Consider the following 21,436-nt stretch of genomic DNA (forward strand, 5'->3'; position numbering starts at 1 on the left):
TTGTTATGCCGTTTCATAATTTTCTTATGTTGGTTCTTTGTTATCACGACGCTATCGGTTGTAAACTTGTAAAAATATAACCTTTTTAGAACTTGTTATTCCCAACTTAAACTAAGACAAGTAAATAAATAAAAAATAAAAAAAAAGTTTTTGAAAAAATTTGGGGTGTTTAGCGGTTCCAATAGAGTTTTGTGTAAGGCTTGTGTTTAGGATTTGCAAAATTCAAGGTTTTAGCATCCCCCCCACACTTAAATTACACATTGTCCTCAATGTGTCCAAAAATAATGTTTTTGTTTGATTGGAATGTGTAAAAACGGGTTTAAAAGCAAAGTTTTGTGTTACTGGCATCCTGGACACGGCCCCGTGTTGACCGGGCACGGCCCCGTGGTCAAGTGCCAGTAACAAAAATTAGAGAATTGAAACAGAAGCCTGGACATGGGGGCGTGTCCGCTGAACACGGCCCGTGTCCAGTTACCTGAACTGGGTGATTTTCTGCAGGGGGCTCAGCACGGGGCCGTGTTGGTTGGGCACGGCCCGTGTTGAGCCTTCTGTGATGGAGATTTTTGTCGGGTTGCTCTGTTCTTCGTGCATGGTTCCATTTTTCTCGTTCCCTTTTTCATCCATTACCACCATGAGTGTGTTTTATTCTGCAAAAACTAAAAGATTAAACTAAACTAAGGATAGTTCCGCGGAATGCCTCCGTGGTGCGCCACGTTTATAAGGGTCCTTGGCTAGACCCGAGTCGAGGTTATATATCTTCTGAGTGGGATGCCTGGCTTCCCATGTTACATCGTCGGAGAGCGGCATCCAAGCTTGAATCAATAACCTTCATGTAATTGACTGGGTCGTCGTCCTCTATTCTCTTCCCAACTCCGAACTTCACCTCATCATCCCCATACCTCAAAGTGAGTGTCCCGTCATTCATATCTACCACTGCTTGTGCTGTGGCAAGAAAGGGTCTTCCTAGTATAAGGGGGACCTCGGTGTCTTCCTCCATATCGAGTATGACAAAGTCAGCCGGATAAATGAATCTGCTTACCCTTACCAAGACATTCTCGATGACACCTTGTGGGAATTTGACGGATCGATCAGCGAGTTGTATGCTCATTTTTGTAGGGCTCGTGGTTCCCAAGCCAAGCCTCTTGAACATTGATGAGGGCATAAGGTTAATGCTAGCCCCTAGGTCGGCCAAGGCATTGCGAACGGGCGATTCCCCTATTGAGCACGGAATTGTGAAACTTCCGGGATCGATTTTCTTTTGGGGAAGTTTGTTGAGTACGAGGGCAGAGCATTCTTCGCCTAAATTAACTAATTGCAAATTTTCAATTTTCTTCTTATGTGTAAGGAAGTCCCTCATAAATTTAGAGTATTTGGGCATTTGGGTTAGGACTTCGATAAAAGGAATATTGACATGCAATTGTTTTAACAGACTTTCGAATTTTGCGAATTGCTCATTTGTCTTTTGACGAATTAACCTACCGGGGTACGGAACTCGAGGAGCCTTGGTAGGCTCTGGTGATGGAGGAGAGTTCTTCTCCTGCAGAGGTGTTGGTACTGTTTCTTCTGTAGGTGGTGGTACTTCTGCAGGCCCTACGGTGCGGTTTCGTAGTGTGATGAGGTGAACTTGCGCCTTTGGGTTTGTTTCGGTATTGCTAGGTAATGCGCCTTGCGGTCTCTCGGAAAAGTTTTGAGCTATTTGATTTATTTGTTTTTCTATGTTTTGAATGCTAGCTTGTTGATTCCTAAAATTAGATTCTAATTGTAGAAATCTTTCCGAGTTTTTCTTATCAGTGTCAGAGACGAGGCGAGATATAGTATCTTCGAGCCTTTCTCGTCCACCTTGTTGTTGAGTGAAATTTTGTGACTCATTTCTTGATTGCTGAAAGTTTGTTCGTCGGGTTTGTTGGTTACTACTATTGCCGGGTTCCCTCCAACCAAGGTTTGGGTGGTTTCGCCATCCTTGGTTGTAAGTTCCCGTTGGGGGACCCGACGGCCTAGGTCTGTTATCAATGTAGTTTACCATTTCTTGTTGATCGTCCATTTCTTTCATGCAACTCCAATTTTCATGTGACCCACCACACCCTTCACAAGCCATAACCGAGACTGTTTTTGTCAGTTGTAATTTTTTTATTTTTGAAGAAAGGGCCTCGATTTGGGCTTGTAAAGAAGTGCTTTCGTCGACCTTATGGGCGCCCGGGGCGATAGACTTATTTCCCCGGGGGGTGTGCCATTGAAAATTGGTTTGAGCAATTTCCTCAATCTGATTATATATTTCTTGTGGGCGTCGGTTACCTAAAAGTCCCCCGGAGCTAGAATCAAGTGTCTGCCTAGTGTGTGGCAACAATCCATTGTAGAAAGTGGACACTTGTTGCCATATTGCGAGGCCGTGATGGGGACACTTGTGTAATAGCTCCTTGAACCTTTCCCAAGTTTCATATAAGGATTCCCCGTCCTCTTGTGAGTATGTATTAATTTCAGCCATTAATTTAGCAGTTTTAGCAGGAAGGAAATACTTATATAGAAATTTTTGGGCTAGTTCATCCCAGGTGTTTACCGATCCAGCTGGGAGGGCGTTGAGCCAAGCTTTCGCTCGGTCTTTTAGTGAGAACGGAAACATACGGAGGCGGATGGCGTCGTTTGATGCTCCATTGATCCGAAAGGTATCACATATTTCTAAGAAATTAGTTATATGTAGATGGGGATCCTCGTCCGCAAGCCCGTGGAAGGTTGCAGAGTTTTGGAGCATTTGTATCAGATGCGGTCGAAGTTCGAAGATATTGGCTTCGACATTCGGAGCATTGATAGCGGCGCCTAGATTACCTACGGTGGGCCGTAGATAATCCATAAGGGTACGTTGGTCCGCCATTGGAGGTGGATCACCCGAAACCTTCTCTTGGTTTTTGGCTTTTAACCTTTTTCTGAGAAAGCGTTCGGGTTCTTCTAGCGGTTCTTTTATGTCTTTATTGGAACTGGAGTTCATACACTACGTGAGGTTGGTGTCGGGTTCCAAGTCCTGCAATAAAAACAGAAAAGAATGTTGGTCAGAAGGTTCACCACGGCCCCGTGTTGAGTGAACACGGCCCCGTGGTCGGAGTTGCAGTGATTGTTTTCCAGATCCCAGTTACTGGAAGCTGGACACGGCCCCGTGTTGCACCAGCACGGCCCCATGGTCAGCCTTCTGTAACTTGAAAAACAAAAAACTGCCAGTAACGATGCTGAGCACGGCCCGTGTCCGACCAGGCACGGCCCCGTGCTGAGCTCTGCAGAAGCTGAAGAACTAAGAAAAAATCCTAAAAAATTAAAGAAAAATAGAAATATGATTAGGCCGTTGATTCCTAACTTTCTTAAAATCCTTGTGTCCCCGGCAACGGCGCCAAAAACTTGATGTGCGTTAGGTGTAATATATTTTTGATGAGTATTTAAGCCCCTTTTTTACACTTTTAGCCAAGTTTTAAATTTATAAAACACGATATTCACTAACACTAAACACACATATGGGCAAGTGCACCCATCGTGGACGTAGTATAGTGTTGGTAAGATACCGAGGTCGTCCAAGGACACAAGAGCTTTTAATACCGGTTTATCCTCAACGTCTAATCAAATCAGAAAGTGAGAAAAAATGTTTTAAACTAAGAAAAATAAAAACTAACTAAATGCTGAAAAATAAAAATAAAATAAAAACAGATAGACAAGATGAATCATTTGGATCCGACATGTGTATTAGTATAACCTTTGATTATTTTCGCACTTTTGCACTTGTTTAAGAGATTATCTTAGTTATTGTAGTAGGCCCCTCTTTTGAAGGCGACGTTACCCTCAACCCAGTAGTTTGAGTCAGCAAGGATACAATCCTAAAGGGTCGGATTATTGAAAGATAATGAATTAAGTTATTAATGCAAATTGTGGTAGGCCCCGCTTTTGGCGGTGACGTTACCCTCGGCTAAGTAGTCTGAGTCAGCAGGGATACAGTCCTAAATAGCCGGGTTATAGTATTAATAGTAGTTAACTTATGAGGGGGTCAAAGAGTTTGGATCCCCGCCATCCAATACCTATGGGCATTGAAGGAGATCCTACTAAAATTGACCCAGGTCCCAAGCAGGACCTCTAAACGCTGAACAAGGGCAAGACCCTTACCAAACCGTTCCCTTAACCCCCGACCAGGTAGCCAACATACCTCCATATAGACCGTGGAGATATGAATGGTGAAAATCTTTTATTTTATATAGACAGTAAAATAATGCCAAGACACCACGGACAAACGATAAGGAAAGATCACCTTCAACATAAGTAACTAGTTATTAAAGTCATTAATACAAAACCAAATAAAAAGTGCAAAAGATTAAAAATAAAAAGTATTATACTAAACACTTGTCTTCACCAAGTGATGTAAGAGACTTAGGCAAACATGGCCTTGATTGTCAAGAACTCTTACTATCAATCTTGGATCCCGAGACGACTCACACACTCTACGATGGACAATGGATGATGGTGGTGGATGATGGTGTTATGGTGGTGGTGGGTGGTGGATGAAGTGTGAGAGAGGTGGTGTGCCAAGGGATGAGAGAGAATGGAACCAAGCTCCTCTATTTATAGGCTGAACAGAAGGCTGGACACGGCCCCGTGTCCGCTGGACACGGCCCCGTGCCCGTCTGACATTCTCTCTCTTCATTAATTGTAATTCGCAATTACAATTAATGCGCCTGCTGTACTTTCACCACGCCCCCGTGCCCGCTGGACACGGCCCCGTGGTGGGCAATGGAAGCTTCTACTGGTTTGTCTTTTCTGCTGCTTCCTGGGCACGCCCCCGTGTTCGCTGGACACGGGGCGTGTTCAGACTCTGTTTTCTCTACTTTGCCTTGGGAGGTGCCGTTGAGGGTCCGGGCAGTCTACTTTTGTTCCTTTTCTTGTATTTATGGTAGAATTAGTTGTCTTTTTGCTTCTTTTGTGATTCTGAGCTCATTTCATCCTGAAAATACAAAAGGAAGACAAAAACACTCTTTTTCCAACATTAGTACTTAAAAAGGGTTAGTTTTATGCCTTAATTGATGTGATTTATATGTTGCATTTTACACACATCATCAACACAAACAAAAAGGAACAACCAAGAAAACAATAAAGGACAAAATAAAGATTTATGATTAGTCCTAAGTCCTTTGCCTAGACTCGGAGGTCAAGGAATGTGCAGCTGTGTCATTGAGATTAAACACAAAAGGCTAGTGTTTAATTTACTCAATGTTGGCTCTGATACCAACCTGTCACACCCCGATATTTCCACGTATTACCGGTGGGCCCGGTGGGGCGTATCGTGATGTAGTTGATATCATCATAGTCAATTTATCACAGTTCAATGCACAACGGAAGTCTAGAGTAAAAATATTACAAACTGAATGAAGGTAGCATAAGTATTACAAAATGGGTTGTAAAAAAAGATCCACAGGCAGATCTAAAACAAAGGAAACATTGTTCAACAGACTTTTAAAGTGATAAAGCTTGCATGACTCTTTATTTAATTCACTTGGGAGTAGCCAGCCTATTTCGCCTAGTACCTGCACTTAACCTTTTGGAAAATACGTCAGTTTACACTGGTAAAAACAATTAACTGACACTTTTGAAAATGTTTTAAGAAAATTGATTTAAATGCACAAGGCACAAATAATCTTTTATAACTTGGGATAATTATTTAAAAATAAACTTGTAAAAGAATTACATGTTTGTTATACGTTCAGTAGCCGGGCCTGAATACCGGGTTAAAGATTTATAGACACCCCACTTAATATAACCCACGACGAGTAATTATCGAACATGTGGGTTCATTAATTTTACATACGCACCGGCACGTGTATGGCTACACCCCGTGCTTTAGTCGTGGTCATTTTAGTGAATGAGCCGAGGATATCCCGGACATGGTCATTAACCCCCCAAAGGCTTTAAACAAACAAAACAGATTAAACGGGTTATCTCAATGATTTAACTTTCATATGATTAAAAATTCAATACCCGACCAAGCGGTATTTTATATACCGTACCCCAAGCCCGTATAAGGGAAAATAAGTTAAAAGTATTTACCTGAGCAAAATATTCAAATTTATCTCAGCCGTATACAATCAGCAAGTGCAAATATCTTTTACTGAGCTCCTAAATCTGGAACGAAGGTTTTAATAACCTATTAGATTCCTAACGGGTCTTACGTAAGATTAAACTTAGACCCGTTAGTTTTAAAGGAAGATATACGGTTCCAAAACGCAAGATTAAACGAAGACCGGATTAGAATGTGATTTAGACCCGACAAGTACGAAGACTTGTATAATATGGGTAAACTAAACACATTCTGGATTTTGAAGCAAAAATGATAAAGTTTGACCCGTTTCGGTCAATTTATGCAAACTAGTCACATAAACCGTACCGAACGCGAAAAATGCATAACGGTAACCAAATGAGTCATGTACAAGTTCCCTAAGTTAATATGCCTTAAATATGTTGTGATATCAGTAGGATACCTTCCATTATGCCCAAAACGAATTTAAACTCAAATTAAGCCCCGTAGGGGTATTTTGGTCATTTTAAAGGTTATAAAAAGAGATTGAATATAATTCTAAGGTTCTGATCTAAAATGATCAGTAAAAATATTTATTTTTGCAAGTCATATCAGTAGGGTATTGCATATATCTAAAATTTATCATTCATAACCAAACTATGCGCCATAGGGGCATTTTGGTCATTTCACATAAGCTTGAAGGTTAAATTTGGAAATCTGAGTTCAAAACTTTTGCTTACTATTAAAGTATAAAAATTTACTTAAACCATCAGTAGATATTAAGTCTTATATGTCAAAAATAGTTTTAATCCATACTATGCGTTTAAAACGTGTAAAAAGTCGATTTTAGGCGATTTTCAGGTTATATAAGGAAAGCTGAGATTTTTATCAGTCCAGAAGGCTTAAAATATTTTATTTAACATATAAAATCAGTAGCAAAAGGTTTGGTATCAAAATGTTATGTAAAACTCATTTTATTAGCAAAAAGGGTATAACCGACAATTATCGAATCAAAGCAAGAACCCTAAGTTATGATCAGTTTAAAAATAAATAAAAATCTTCAAATATCCCAAAATATTATATTACATCTGTGGGTAAAAGTTTTAGTGTCAAAATTTGGGTTTAGATAGGCTTTATGCCAAATATGCCGTTTAAGTAATAAAAAGCTTTCAAATTACGATATTGAGCATAACTCCTAATTTTGACCTCAAACCGACGTCAAATTTTTAGGACATGTTTATAAATCAGTAATAAAGGTTTTTGTCTTCTCACATTTTCAAAAATCTCGTTTTAATGTCAAAAGGGCATAATGGTCAACATTTAAGCAATTAACGGAAACATGCAAATGAATCGGATTAATTGGGAACCAAGTTGTATAGCCTTAGAGGGTTATACTAACCTACAACATGGTCCTAAAGGAACCCTAAGGCATATCTAAACTAAGCAAAATCGGGTCAGAACTGAAAGTCAAAGCAAAAGTCTACTTCTGCGACTTTCGGTTCCGAACCGAGCCTAAACTCAGAATTGTCGGGTTGAACATGCTTAGACATGTTCATACATTATTTAACAAGTTATTTTAGTGTTAAAATGTGTTCCATAACTTCTACATTATCAGATATGGATTTATTTGAAAAATAGCTTTCTGTTGACTTTTTATATTTAGGTTTGACCCGACAATTAACCAAGTTAGAGTGGAAATCAGAGGGTGCCCTTTTAAGAGTTTATTACCCACATAATTACCAACTCATAGCCACTTTCAATTTGAAAAATGACTGGACCATTAGTGAATAATCACTAAGTCAAAGCTTAATTACGACGACTTTGACTTTTGGTCATTAGACTAATAAAACTTGAATTAGGAAGGCTAAGAATGCTTATAAAGGCTCTTAGCACGAATTAGGAACTTGAGAAAACTTGCTTGAAGTCCACAGAGCTCCAGAGAGTGTGTTGAGAATGATTTTTGTGAATGAGCAATGAACTAGTAAACCAACAAGTTCTTATATTGCCAAATAAACTTCACAAGATTATTACACACAAGCCTACAAGTGATTCCTGATCATCCCAGGTGTCCCCTATGCATGTAAAACCATTGGTTCAGCCCCTGGGATCGAAAACCACCATACAAAGGCGGTGTAACCTGCTGTACCTGCGTAATATAAAACTAATAACTTTCTGATCTGAAACACATACGTAATATAACTTTCTGATCTAAAACACATACGTAATATAAAACTAATAAAATGTAATCTTATCACTTTATCAGCTTATCACTTTATCAATTAACAACTAATATAAAACTAATAAAACTCATCCCCAACATACACTCTCAACTAATATAAAACTAATAAAACTCATCCCCAACATAGTAAAACTAATATAAACTTATAAAGTATAAACAAAATACCTTGTGACTCCTTAGTAGCATTCTGGTTCTGGTTGTTGTCTTCCTCCTCCCCAAGATCAATAAAATCATCATGCAATGCCTCTGATTGATGTCCAATATCATCTCTAATACTTCGTTTTTTTCGGAACACCATGATTGAATATAAAAGTAGAGAAAAGAAATTGGATTCTCGAATGGATTTGAGGAGAGTATTGATTGAGGGTAGCCTATATATAGGATTGAGGGTAGCCAATATTTAGGCGTAATTGGTTGCATGTGAATTCAGAATCAAGATTGGGGGGATTTTTTAAAAATAGAAACTTTCCAAATTCTGTCTGACTTTCCATCTTCTTTTTGGTTCGACGTTCCATGTTATTTGTATACACGTTCTGAATTCACGCAAATCACGATCCCAATAGCAAACAATACGATTGAATCTATGAGTTGGGAACGCAAATTATAACTTTGAAATCGTGATCCGGGATCGCGAACGTATCGGATTTGGGATCGATCGAACTGGATCGGAGATCGTGGGTGATCTGGCGAATTATGTGACTATGGGTCAAACATTTATAGAAGCAAACAACATAAAGGCACCCATTTGTCCAACATAACTCTCTAGATCAACCTGCTAATTATATGGCTCATCATCCAAGCCTGGCATTCCAGTAAAAAGCACGATGCACACGAAAGCAACAAGGTCTAAAACCGATGCCCAAAGTGTAAAAAGCGGCGGCTTTTTCCTACGCGCAAGGTGATTAAGGTGCTGTTTGTTTTTTTCCAAGAAAATCTTCCTGGCCTCTTATGTCTGCGTCGCGTAGACCACGCACTTACCTTTGGGTCTGAAGATTGTTTGTTTTCTCGAAGACCTTTTACTAAAAAAGGTTTGGGTGTCTCTTTTTGGTGCAGATGTGGGTAAGGCTCTTCTTACCTCTTATTGTCTTTCATTTTTGCGAGATATCACAAACACACACAAAAACCCTAGAACTCCTCCATCTCCTCCACCACCTCTCCTCCACCCCAGCTCCGCCTCCCTCCTCCACGCCGCCGCTGCCACATCCATTCTCCCCCTGCTACCACATCCTTCTCCCTCCTCCCCGACGCCGCTGCCACCTCCCTTCTCCCCGACAACGCTGCCACCTCCCTCCTCCCCGCCGCCACTGCCACCTCCCTCCTCCTTCCTCTTCACAGGTATGTATATGTATGTTTATTTTTTATAATGTTAGTTCTTAATTAGTTTTTTGCTTATGATTATGTTATTTTTTTGGTGTTTTTATTCTGATTTTTGCTTATGATTATGTTAATTTTTTGTTATGGTTATGTTAATTTCTGCTTATGATTATGTTAATTTTTTGTGTTTGTTATGGAATTTAGATGTTCATTGTGATAAATGGTTTGATTATAGTTTTTTGTTTGTTATGATTAGATGTTCTATTATGGAATTTAGCTTGCAGAAGTTAAAAAACAAACAATCTTCTTCTTGCAGCCTGCAGAGGTTTGGTCCACCTCTTCTGCTACCTTGGTTTTAAAAAGCGCGCCCTAGGCGCGCCTAGGCGCAAGGCGCAGGGCTTGGGGCTTTTTTTGCTTCTCGCCTTGTGTAATTACAGGAAGCGACCAAAAAGCGCATTTTTTTGATTTTTTTTTGTGGGATTTTTGGCCTGAGGCGCGCGCCTCATGTAACTTAGGTTTTTTACTGCATAAAAATGTTGTACCTTGGGTTTTTTTGACTTGTACATGTAATTAAAATGGTATAAAAGCCTTACTTATAGCTATATTTTGGTTAAAGAAAGCTAAAAACCTATGGGATATGTATGGGATATATAAAAAAAAGTATATAAACATCTTGCGCCTCGGGTACGGAAAGCCTAGCGCTTTAGCGCTTCGCGCCTCAATTTTAGACCTGGTCGCTTTTGTGCGCCTCTCGCTTTTTAAAACCAAGTCTGCTACAGATGTCTGCAGATTTAGTCTGAAGACTGCAGACATTTTACCTCTGAAAAAACAAAATCCACCTAAGTAATTTTTTATATATCTCATAGGTTTTTAGCTTCTCTTATCCAAAACATAGTTATAAATAAGATTTTTATATGATCGTACCTACACATACAAACCAAAAAACAAAAGGACAACACTTTACAGTTTGTGTCAAGTCATGCCGTGTTTATGGTTTGTATTATAACTTACCATCTCTGGTTAAAAACTAAATTAAAATGAATTTGATGATGCTTTGTAGTTAGGATGATCAGTTGCCGCACAGTTAAAAGGACCGGACAACCTTGTTTTACATGTGCATCATTCCCTTTTCATTTTTCGTTTCTACCACTCGAGATCACGTTAGTTAATCTGTACCCAATGTAAACTAATCGGGTTTGCTTAGTTTGGGCGTTTTTATTTAATTTTTGAATTTATTTTCAAGTTGTCCAAGAATTGGATCACACCACCATGCCATAGAATCCAAAGACTTCATTGTGAACTGATGAACTTGAATATGTATATATATATATATATATATATATATATATATATATATATATATATATATATATATATTGGATTGATGGTCAGCTAATGAGTTATTACTATCAGACTGTTGAAGATTTAATTGTATCTCATGAATTAAAAGTTGTAAACTAGATTAAATTTTCATGATTTCTGGACTATTTGATGCCTAAAAGCTTATGGCATCAAGTTTTTTATTGCTGATGATGCCAACTCCTTAATGAACTTATCACCATCATTAATAATCCCTCTTTAGTAACTCATCATTATGACAAGGCATGTTTTTTTCTTCTTAGATTATCAGAATATTCGTTCTCTGTTTATCAAATAACTTACATTTTAACAATTTGAGGTTCGTATGTGAGAAATTTGTGGCCGATATGGAAACTGTGAGAGGAAGAGAGAGAGAGAGAGGAAGAAGAGAGAGAGAGAGAGAGAGAGAGAGAGAGAGAGAGAGATGGTGTGCATCCATCTTCACCAATAGGGTGTAAGATTAAATATTTATTTATTTATATTTAATCTAGTAGCCATTATTATCATTTATATAATATAGATCAAAATATATAAAACCTATAATATAATTAGTTGGTAATTGTTGATGGGCCATATTACCCTAATTAACTAATTGGGTTTCCCCTTGGATGTATATAAGGAGATTATTATAGAGGGATTAGGGTTAGACATTCATAACATCATCACTAAAATCGCCTCCTCTCTCTCTCCATTACTACGAGTTCGTCAACCCTAAAGAACTCGGTACTACCATCAAGAAGATACATCCTAAAGGGGAATCGGATCAAGCTGACAACTATGTCGAACTCCGTGGCTGCGTCTCTGACTGGATTCTCTGCTGGCCTGTTTGCTGTATCAGGTATTATTTACATGTTTTCCCTTATGTTTAAACAGAACTGATCAACATGTGGTATCAGAGCATATGTTGATTAATCAGTTTTGTTTTCCTATCCATTATTCTGGGATTGAAATCTGGAAAACATAAATTTTCAAAGTTTAATAAAATTCGAAACTCTGTTCTCGAGTTACTGTTTCGAGTCAGTTTTTCGAAAATCATGATAACAGAAATTTTGAACTTCATAATCACAATCAGCCGATTTCGAGTCATGACCCGAAATCATTGTTTTCGGAAAAGGAATGTTAAATCAGTGACTAGAAATCATAATGGTTAAAATCAACATGTCCGAAATCTGTTATAGAAGCCTTAATTTTCAGGTTTCGAGTTCCAGAATTATGTTTTAATTTTAGGGTTCGTCTTATGTTCTTATGAGAAATTCGAAAATTCCCTAAGTTTTGGAGTTAAATTTAGATTATTGGGTGTTTTTCCTAGTTTTGATCTAAAATTTATCTCTTAGAATTTCGAAATCTATTCTAAAAATTAAATGGATATTATTTTGAAATATTTTGATAAATTTAGATCAACATTAAAATAGGAAACTAAATCCCATAATCCCTTACAATTCAAACTTATCACAATAACAGCTATTAACAGTGGACTCGAGACCATTAGATTACGACTCGAGACCATTAGATCTCACTCGAGACTACAACCTCACTCGAGATTACAAGGTCTCGACTCGAAATCATAAGGTCCTCAAATCTTTACAACTCGAGACAAAAGGTCTCGACTCGAGACCATAAAGTTTCAACTCGAGACCACTGAGGTTTCGATTAAAGGCTTCAATCTTCACAACTCGAGACCGTGGTTGCGACTCGAGACCTCATTATGAGTCGAGATCTCATAAAATACAGTAGTCGAGACCATGGTTCCGACTCGGAACAACGAGGTTGCGACTCGAGACCTTACTGAGTCGAGACCTCATAATGTTACAAATGAGTCGAGACTTGACTCGAGATCTCACTCGAGACCTCATAACTGAGTCGAGATCTCACTCGAAACCTCATTATTTTTGGCTGTTTAATGTGAACTAAGACTTAGCTATTAAATAATTGGTTTTGTAAATACTTAGTTAATTAATAAGGATCAAATAATGTTTTACAAAACCAAAATGGCTTAACTTGAATGAGCTTCTGATGTATCACTTCTGGCCAAAGCTGATTTGATGCATCTATTTATTGTTCAAGTATTATAGAAGCTATGTTAATTATGCATTACAAACGTGAATGTCTTACTTCTGGCCAAAGCTGATTTAATTCATTTATGTCTAGCATACTTAACAAGTGCATAACTAAAGTGATTGTCTCATTTCTGGCCAAAGCTAATTTGTCACGATTACTTTGCACACATGCTTAAATGATTACACTTCTGGCCAAAGCTGATTTATCTTCGTTTAAGTAGAACTTTAAATAGTCTATTATTTTGATGTTAGTAATAGACATATCACATCCTCTTCACATGATTATCCTTATATCAATGATCCTTCATTAATTTTTATGACCATTTCGTCTGCCTTATTTTTAGTACCCATAATCTTATTCACTGTAATTTTCTTCTATAAATCAATTTCTCATCCACTCTAATTCTTAAACCTAAAATATTTTGCTTTATTTAAAGTTTCTATAAGAATTAGCTCTTAAATTAAATCCTTGATTATCCCTTAAGACACGATAATCCTACTGCTCTCTTCTGATAATGATTACTACAGAAGAAAAGTAGAGCATGATGAATAGGACAAATCAAACATGATGTCTCTCATGATAATCAAGAACTCTCTAACATAAATGCTATCACAGATTAAGTTTTTCCTAAGACTAATCTATTATCTGTGGAATAATAACAAGAATTCCTAAGATGCATGCCTTCATTTAAAATTGTAAACTATAAAGTTAAGTGGTTTATGTGAATACATTATAATGTACAATACCATGACCCATAAAGTTAAGGGCTTACGCATGGAAGTACAATTTTTCAGTACATTACATACTAAGATTTTCACTTATACAATTTGATGCATTATAAATCAACTATAACACTCAAAAGTACCAAAGGAAAATGAGTATGTTGATAAGCAACATATGTACAAAGAAATAATTGTTTGAAACTGGAAAATAAGATGTTGTTCACCTTACAACCACTGAAACATTAAAAGAGGATTGTTCTAAGGTCCATAGTCAAAATACAAGTACAAGATTCCAACTTTAAAGTTCTTCAAAAGAGAATCTCACTACATAATTATGCCATTAGACTAAGCATAAGCAACGAGACTATCCATTACTCTAAAGAACAGTTGGATAAATTAATTAGATAGTCACTTACTAATGATATTTAAGTCTGGTAATTTTAATATTCCTATTAACACGTGATAAGTTGATTCTAGTTCTAAACGTTTCCTTACCATAAGTTAGCAAATAACTAAAATGAGAGTCAGTGATAAAATTAAATGTTAAGGCTATAAGAACAATAATAAGCAGTCTTCTAACAACGTTTTTCGATACTGTACATATATTCTGAGTATTAGTCAGAATATAGTATCATAATTAAGCAATGTTATGAAGGTTGTGAGGTTTGAATAGTCAACATAAAGTCACACTAACCTTAAACTCTCATCTTATTTGTTCTCAATATCTGGATAGAAACATTACTAAGATGAAGCTAGATGACACCTTATACTTTCACAACTTTTGTCATCATGCAAATAATAATTTGACAAAAGGAAAATGAGACTTACAAATTTCATCCATTATAACCGAAATTCATGAGAAATCATGACATGGTTAATGAGGATGATTTTCATCTAATCTCATTCTAAGTGACTTTAAATCATGACGTTAAAGCCCTAAAATATGACTTGGCTTAAGGAATAAGTATGGGTCCATCATAAGTCATTGACATTCGAGGAACTTATTCCAAATGGAACATTCAGACATAATTCATTTATCATTGAAAAGACTATCAAATTATAACTAAATTTTGTCGCATATGGCCCATGGTCTTAAAGAAATCTATTCATATATGTGCTTAACATGATTTTTATTAAATATGTCCCTAAGTTTCTTATGACATCTGGACATTAAGGAAATCAAGTAAAGTCTAACATATATATGATAGGTTCCCACGTCACATACCTAATTGAAACTTATCTTGTAGCATTTCTAGAGACATCATAGATTAGTGGGAGCATTAAGTGTCTTAATTATAACTTGTAAAAAGTTGCAAGAGGTGGGGGAGTGCAAACTTCACGTTACTTCAATTTACACCTCTTGTACAAGTCACTGCTCATTTTGGCACTGTTTCATCAAAACTTGTCTCTTTACAATCTAATGCTACACTTACAAAAGTTTCATTGTTGCTTAATTGTGGGCACACTTAGGTTTCTTACCTAAACTAACATAATCCTCAACAAGAGAAACTACAACGATTAACGTCATTAATTTGTGTTTCTCTATCAGAATTTGTTGGTCATTAAATATTGACCCTAAGCATGCTGAGTTCCTAAAGATTTCTAAGGTCAGTGGGAGCAGTCAAAGTCCTTATCATGACTTGCAAGGAATACAAGAGGCGGGGGGGGGGGGGGGAAGAGTGTCATTAAGTCATTAAATTTCACTCCGAATTTAACTCCGATTACACCTCTTGTACACCATACTGCACCAACTCTTACAAACTTAGAATGAAAATGATAGCAACGTAACCAAGAGCTAATCCATAAAACTGAAACTTTTAAAACCCAATAATCAATTCAGGAGGTCATCTAGGTTTAAAAGCCTACTAACTTTGATGATTACATAACCTCCCTAACTGAAGTTGAAACAGATTTTGGAAAAGTTTTCCGATCCTATCTCTTCTAATTAAGCCATTAGCGTCAATCAATCTTCTAAATGGAATGAAATTGTTTTCTAGTAAAACTGTTTTTATGTGTTCGTATAACGTTTGGGATTTGATTGAATTACCTAAGAGTGTTCATAACTAAACCAAATCCCAATATAAACGTTAAGACACATAAAAGCATGATTGATTGTCAAAGGTTATACTCAGGAAAAGATATATTATTAAAGAATCTTTTTAAATATCTAACAAAAGATTTCTTTTAGGATCATCACTGTTCTAGTAGCATATAATAATTTTTTAGCTACATTAGATGAACATTAAAACAACATTCCCTAACAATTGGCTGACATATTTACATGTTCATAAAACAAACTGAAAGTTCTAAGCTTAAGGTTAAAGAACGGTTTGTCTATAAGCAAATAAAATCAATGTATGGGTTAATGCAAACATCATAATGTGATGAAATCTTAACGTAATTATTTTCATCAACAACCAAGTGGATTAATGTACCTACCTCAAGATGAGTGGGAGCAACTAAATTAAACTTGTCTATATAGATGACATTCTTTTGACAAGTATATGTTACATAAGTTAAAGCATTGTTAACACAAATTTTGATATAACAGATCTCAGAGATATTTCTAATGTAATAGATATCATAACATACCGAGATAGACCCAATGGGACAATAGTATCGTTCCATAAGTTTAACATTAAATGGGTTCTTACATATGTAACAAAATACTACTCTCCTTTAGAGGATAATAGGATAAATGAGATTATTTCCTTATGCTTCATTAATTAGAAGCCTTATGAAAGTTCAAGTCTATACTCGTTTAGATATTACTCACATTGCAACACACTAGATATGCCTAGATTAATGTGAAGCATCTAATATAGTATTACAATATCTTTAAAAGAAACGAGAGACTATAATTTAAAGAAGAAGTGAGAACTCAAACCGGTTGATTACTTTAACTTTGTAATGTTCAAAGTTGACAAAATGTAATTTCGGGTATATCCTTATGTCAGCAGACAAAACCTATATCATGGAGGAGTCATAATGGACTGATATCAACAACCTAAGTTATAACGACATAATATAGTCACTAAATGTTGTTGGAAATTTATCAGTGGACTCATAAGTTTATTAACTCCATATAATTAATATATTGAAGACTTATTGTGATAAAGTCAGCTACCATGTCTCCTTGAACAGTAACAGTTCGAGAGGTGCAGCATTAAATTTCGATACACAATTAATTATTCATTTGTGAACGAATTGAGGAAACTAAATCTTTGTATCGAATGCATTCATGATATGCTTAAGGATCCTATAACTAAAAGTCTATCACCCATAACTATTATGTAAGTGCTTATAATAATCACGGGTATATTGATGACTATGTACAACTGCATATCGTACTATGAATGACTAACTATTAACTAATTTTCCTCATCAGTTTGATTTTGTATGTCTCTTACATATGTTCTGCCGGTGTAATGACATATAGACAAATATAAATACAAATCAAGCGCTAAAGGGCTTGTTTGTATTTTGATCATAACTGTTAGGTTTTAAATTGAGGATGTAGTATGACTAATGGGGGTCCTGAGTTGCATAATGACTCAACGGCTGTATTTCTCTGCTACGGTTCTTGGTTTAAAGCTAAAATGAGTATTAACTTCTGATTAGACTAATCTAATACTCATGATAAATGATTATTCGGCTAAGTGGGAGAATGTAAGATTAAATATTTATTTATTTATATTTAATCTAGTAGCCATCATTATCATTTATATAATATAGATCAAAATATATAAAACCTATAATATAATTAGTTGGTAATTGTTGATGGGCCATATTACCCTAATTAACTAATTGGGTTTCCCCTTGGGTGTATATAAGGAGATGATTATAGAGGGATTAGGGTTAGACATTCATAACATCATCACTAAAATCGCCTCCTCTCTCTCTCCATTACTACGAGTTCTTCAACCCTAAAGAACTCGGTACTACCATCAAGAAGATACATCCTAAAGGGGAACTAGATCAAGCTGACAACTATGTCGAACTCCGTGGCTGCGTCTCTGACTGGATTCTCTGCTGGCCTGTTTGCTGTATCAGGTATTATTTACATGTTTTCCCTTATGTTTAAATAGAACTGATCAACATGGGGGTGGTCGAAGTGGAGGTGTTTGTGCCCCACCCCCATTGGGCATGTTCTTAGTGTTTTGTATGTTTATATCCAAAAACTGATCTAAATCCAACCAAATTACAATTTGATTGTGTTGGTTTGTATGTTTCATATCCATATCATATGAGCCTGAATCCAATCAAATTCGTCGAATAGTATGTTTCGAGTTAATCCATCCAACTATACTTAAACATGGTTGATAAGAAACATAACAACATTAGAAAATAGAAAGTGTGATGAATAAGTGTGTGATCCTCTACTAATTTGTGTTATATTTATAAATCATCAATGGGATGGAAAAAAACCCATAGAATTGTTAGTAAGACAGGCAGTTAACATATAACATTTTAAGTTGGTTTTTAGGTGTGTTTAAGATTGAGTTGTAGGTAATGGGAATCCTAACAGTAGTAACAGGTTCCTGATGGGTATATGATTAGACTCTTTATATGGTTTTTCAATTGGTTATGAGACTAGGATCGATAAAACGTATAAGCATCATTCCAAATTGTCTTCGATATATAAGGCATTTTTTAAATACATACATACAAACGGATGGATATCGATCCGTGTCCTTTATTATTATTATCTTCAAATCTCAACCGTTCGTTTCTCCGTACTATAATCCTACCGTACAAATCTCGTGCATGATCTCAACCAAAAATTTTAAAAATATGTACTTACGGCCGAAAGCAGTATAAAATCCGATGATCTCCTAGGAAAATCAACATACACTATCAAATCTTTCTCTAAACATACAATTACGCATCAATCTCTTATAGTTCACAAGAAAATGTCTAGAACTAAGCAAACACCTCACAAATCTGCTTGTCGAAAGGCTAGAAGTAACAAGCTAGCAACTAAGAAAGCCTATAAATCTTCTGCCAGGCTAGGAGGAGTTATAATCCCACACAAATTTAGACAAGGGACAATAGCGCTAAGAGAAATAAAAATGTACCAGAAGTGCACTGAATTGTTGATCAAAAGAGTACCATTTCAGAGACTTGTAAGAGAGATTGCACATACTTTTAAGATAGATATGAGGTTTCAAGGCGGTGTTGTGGCAACACTTCAAGAGGCAGCCGAGGCTTATCTGGTGGGATTGTTTGAAGATACAAACTTGTGTGCCTTTCATGCCAAGAGAGTCACAATTACACCAAAGGATATGCAATTGGCTAGGAGGCTTAGAGGTGATCAACCTTAGATCTGTCATTTTGTTTTTTTTTTTCTCTTGTTATCACTCTAAAAAGTGATTTTAATGATTTGCATTGTTGTTATTTCATCATTAATAATAATTTGTTGGTCAAATACTTTTGTGCAATCTTCCATTTAAAGTGTTGAAGTGTTTGAATTATACATGATTTGAGTTATTCTTTTAATGGAAACCATCATACCATAATGGGCTTAGATAAATCAATTTTACATCACATATTGTACAATGATTTATTTGTTTTCTACTTTTATACTTTAGTATTGACTCAAAATTTAATTGTTTTCTAGTTATGTTTATTTTGCATTCATGGGGTTGGCTTTATTTAAAAGTAAATATGTGTTTTTAATCATGAGAATCTTTTATCGGAAAACTTACGGGACCAATCAATATCATGCCAATGCACAAGTTCAGGTAAAACACAACATTCCGACGTCAGGACATGTAATCTTTAAACAATTAAAGTCATAACACTATTAAAAACATGAATATAAATATAAAAGGTAATCATAAATATCTGTTGGAAATCGTTGAAAGGCGTGTGTAAGTTTGCATGATTATGACTTAGGGGTTTAGCGAAGAAGTGGGTTTCATGGAGTGCCTTCATCAGGGGCGGATCTACGGCTTAAGGTGGGTGGGCGGCCGCCCCTCTTGAATTTTTTTTTTATTTTAATGTTAAACGTACGTGAAAATCTCAAACGCCCCCATGAAATTTTAACTCCGCACCCCATGAAGTTGCTAATAGAAGAACAGTTGTTGCAAATTTTAATCAAAATAAAAGAAAAAACCATGAAAACGGGGCTCACCTGAAAAAGTTTCCGACATACAAGGACTGTTTTTTTTGGCTTTTGGAGAAGATGATCTTTTATTTTATTTTAAGTATTTAAGTAGGGGTGTTTATATTTTTTTTAGAGGAAAACTTCATGAAAAAACGACCAACCTCAAACCGAGGGGCCCGACAACAAACGACACTACATAGTTACAAATTTACACCAATCATGCCACGAAATATCTTTAAAATTCGACCTATTTTTGAACCATAAGAAACCCGTCGCCTTTATATCACTCATAATGTCACGTATCTTTACTTCTTTGTTGTCAAATCTGGCTCTATTTCTGGCCTTCCAAATACACCAACATCCGATCTAATGATCCCTTTAAGCACCTCCTTCTTAACACCTTTTAGGCCCACGTGATCATAAATCCCGGTAATATCTTTGAAATCAAAGAAAAACAAATTCTGGAGAAAATATGCTCAACGAGTCTTCTCCATCTCTACACAAAATGTAGCTGGAATCCGGAATATCAATGTTTCTTTTCCTCAATGCATCTACTGTAGTAATTTTGTTCATGGCTTCCCTCCTAATGAAAATATTACATTTAGCAGGCAACCATTTACAAGTGTTCGGGACGTAGTAGTTATTTTGGACCCTATCTTTATTTAACAAACATTTAACTGTTCCAACATTGGAATCTTTATCGCTAGCACCAATCCATTCCCACACCTCACCAATATTATTTAAGTTGACATTATACAACATGCTGCATAACTCCAATAGAACCGAGGTTTCTAATCCAGCCGATATATTCCTACCCAAGCCCAAACATACCTAAGCCCAGCGACCGACCCACTGTTTCTGATGTTAATCCGATCGTTGACCCTGCATCTTCTCCCTTTCCAACTTGAATAGCTCAGGAAACTTATCTTTTAAAGGCTCATTACACAACCATGGATCAAGCCAGAAAGAAGTATCTTCCCCATTTCCAACTTCTCTTTTAAAAAATTCCTTAAAGGAGTCCCGTCGATAGAAGTTCTAGAAAGAACGTTTGCAATATTACAGCCCACCCCACCCATCGATTTTCAGGAATGAATAAACTCCCAGCACAGTCTCATATTATGAATAGCTTCAACGACTCTCGTTCATAAATTGTTCTTATCCGATTTAAATCTCCATCCCCATTTTGCAAAAAGCGAAATATTAATATTTTTGAGCTTATTAAGGCCAAGCCCTCCACAATCTTTCGGTAAAGTTACCGTGTTCCACGCCACCCAATAGAGCTTATTGTTAACATCGTCACCTCCCCATAGGATTTTCCTTATTTTAGATTCCAAATCATTAATAACCTTGACAGGGGCCTTGTATAAGGAAAAATAATAATTGGGTAAGCTCTCTAGAATGGCCTTTATTAGAGTCACCTTACCTTCGATAGACAATTGAGCGGCTTTGCATTTTGACAGTGTTTTCTCAAAAATATCATACGCCGGACTCCAGTTAGCAACCCGATTCAAGTTTGCCCTGACTTTTAATCCAAGATAATTAAAAGGGAAGTCCCCTGCTCTACACCTGATAAGAAATGCCATATCTTCAACTTCCATCGA

At 36.5% G+C, this 21,436-nt stretch overlaps 1 protein-coding gene and 1 non-coding gene across 2 annotated transcripts; one reads left to right on the plus strand and one right to left on the minus strand.

Annotated features, from left to right (window-relative positions):
• Positions 1 to 2,381: 2,381 nt before the first annotated feature.
• Positions 2,382 to 2,488, plus strand: LOC118484517. Its single transcript, XR_004873627.1, has one exon. It is a non-coding gene; the product is annotated as a small nucleolar RNA R71 (small nucleolar RNA).
• A 6,863-nt stretch (positions 2,489 to 9,351) lies between these two features.
• LOC110887874 lies at positions 9,352 to 21,433 on the minus strand. The gene is made up of 2 exons (XM_022135438.1): positions 21,092 to 21,433; positions 9,352 to 9,600 (listed from the first exon to the last, which is right to left on the minus strand). The coding sequence occupies exons 1-2, from the start codon at positions 21,431 to 21,433 to the stop codon at positions 9,352 to 9,354; spliced, it is 591 nt and encodes a 196-aa protein (XP_021991130.1).
• Positions 21,434 to 21,436: the final 3 nt, after the last annotated feature.

This window comes from Helianthus annuus, chromosome 11 (genome assembly GCF_002127325.2).
Source record: "Helianthus annuus cultivar XRQ/B chromosome 11, HanXRQr2.0-SUNRISE, whole genome shotgun sequence".
Classification (NCBI taxonomy): Eukaryota; Viridiplantae; Streptophyta; class Magnoliopsida; order Asterales; family Asteraceae; genus Helianthus; species Helianthus annuus.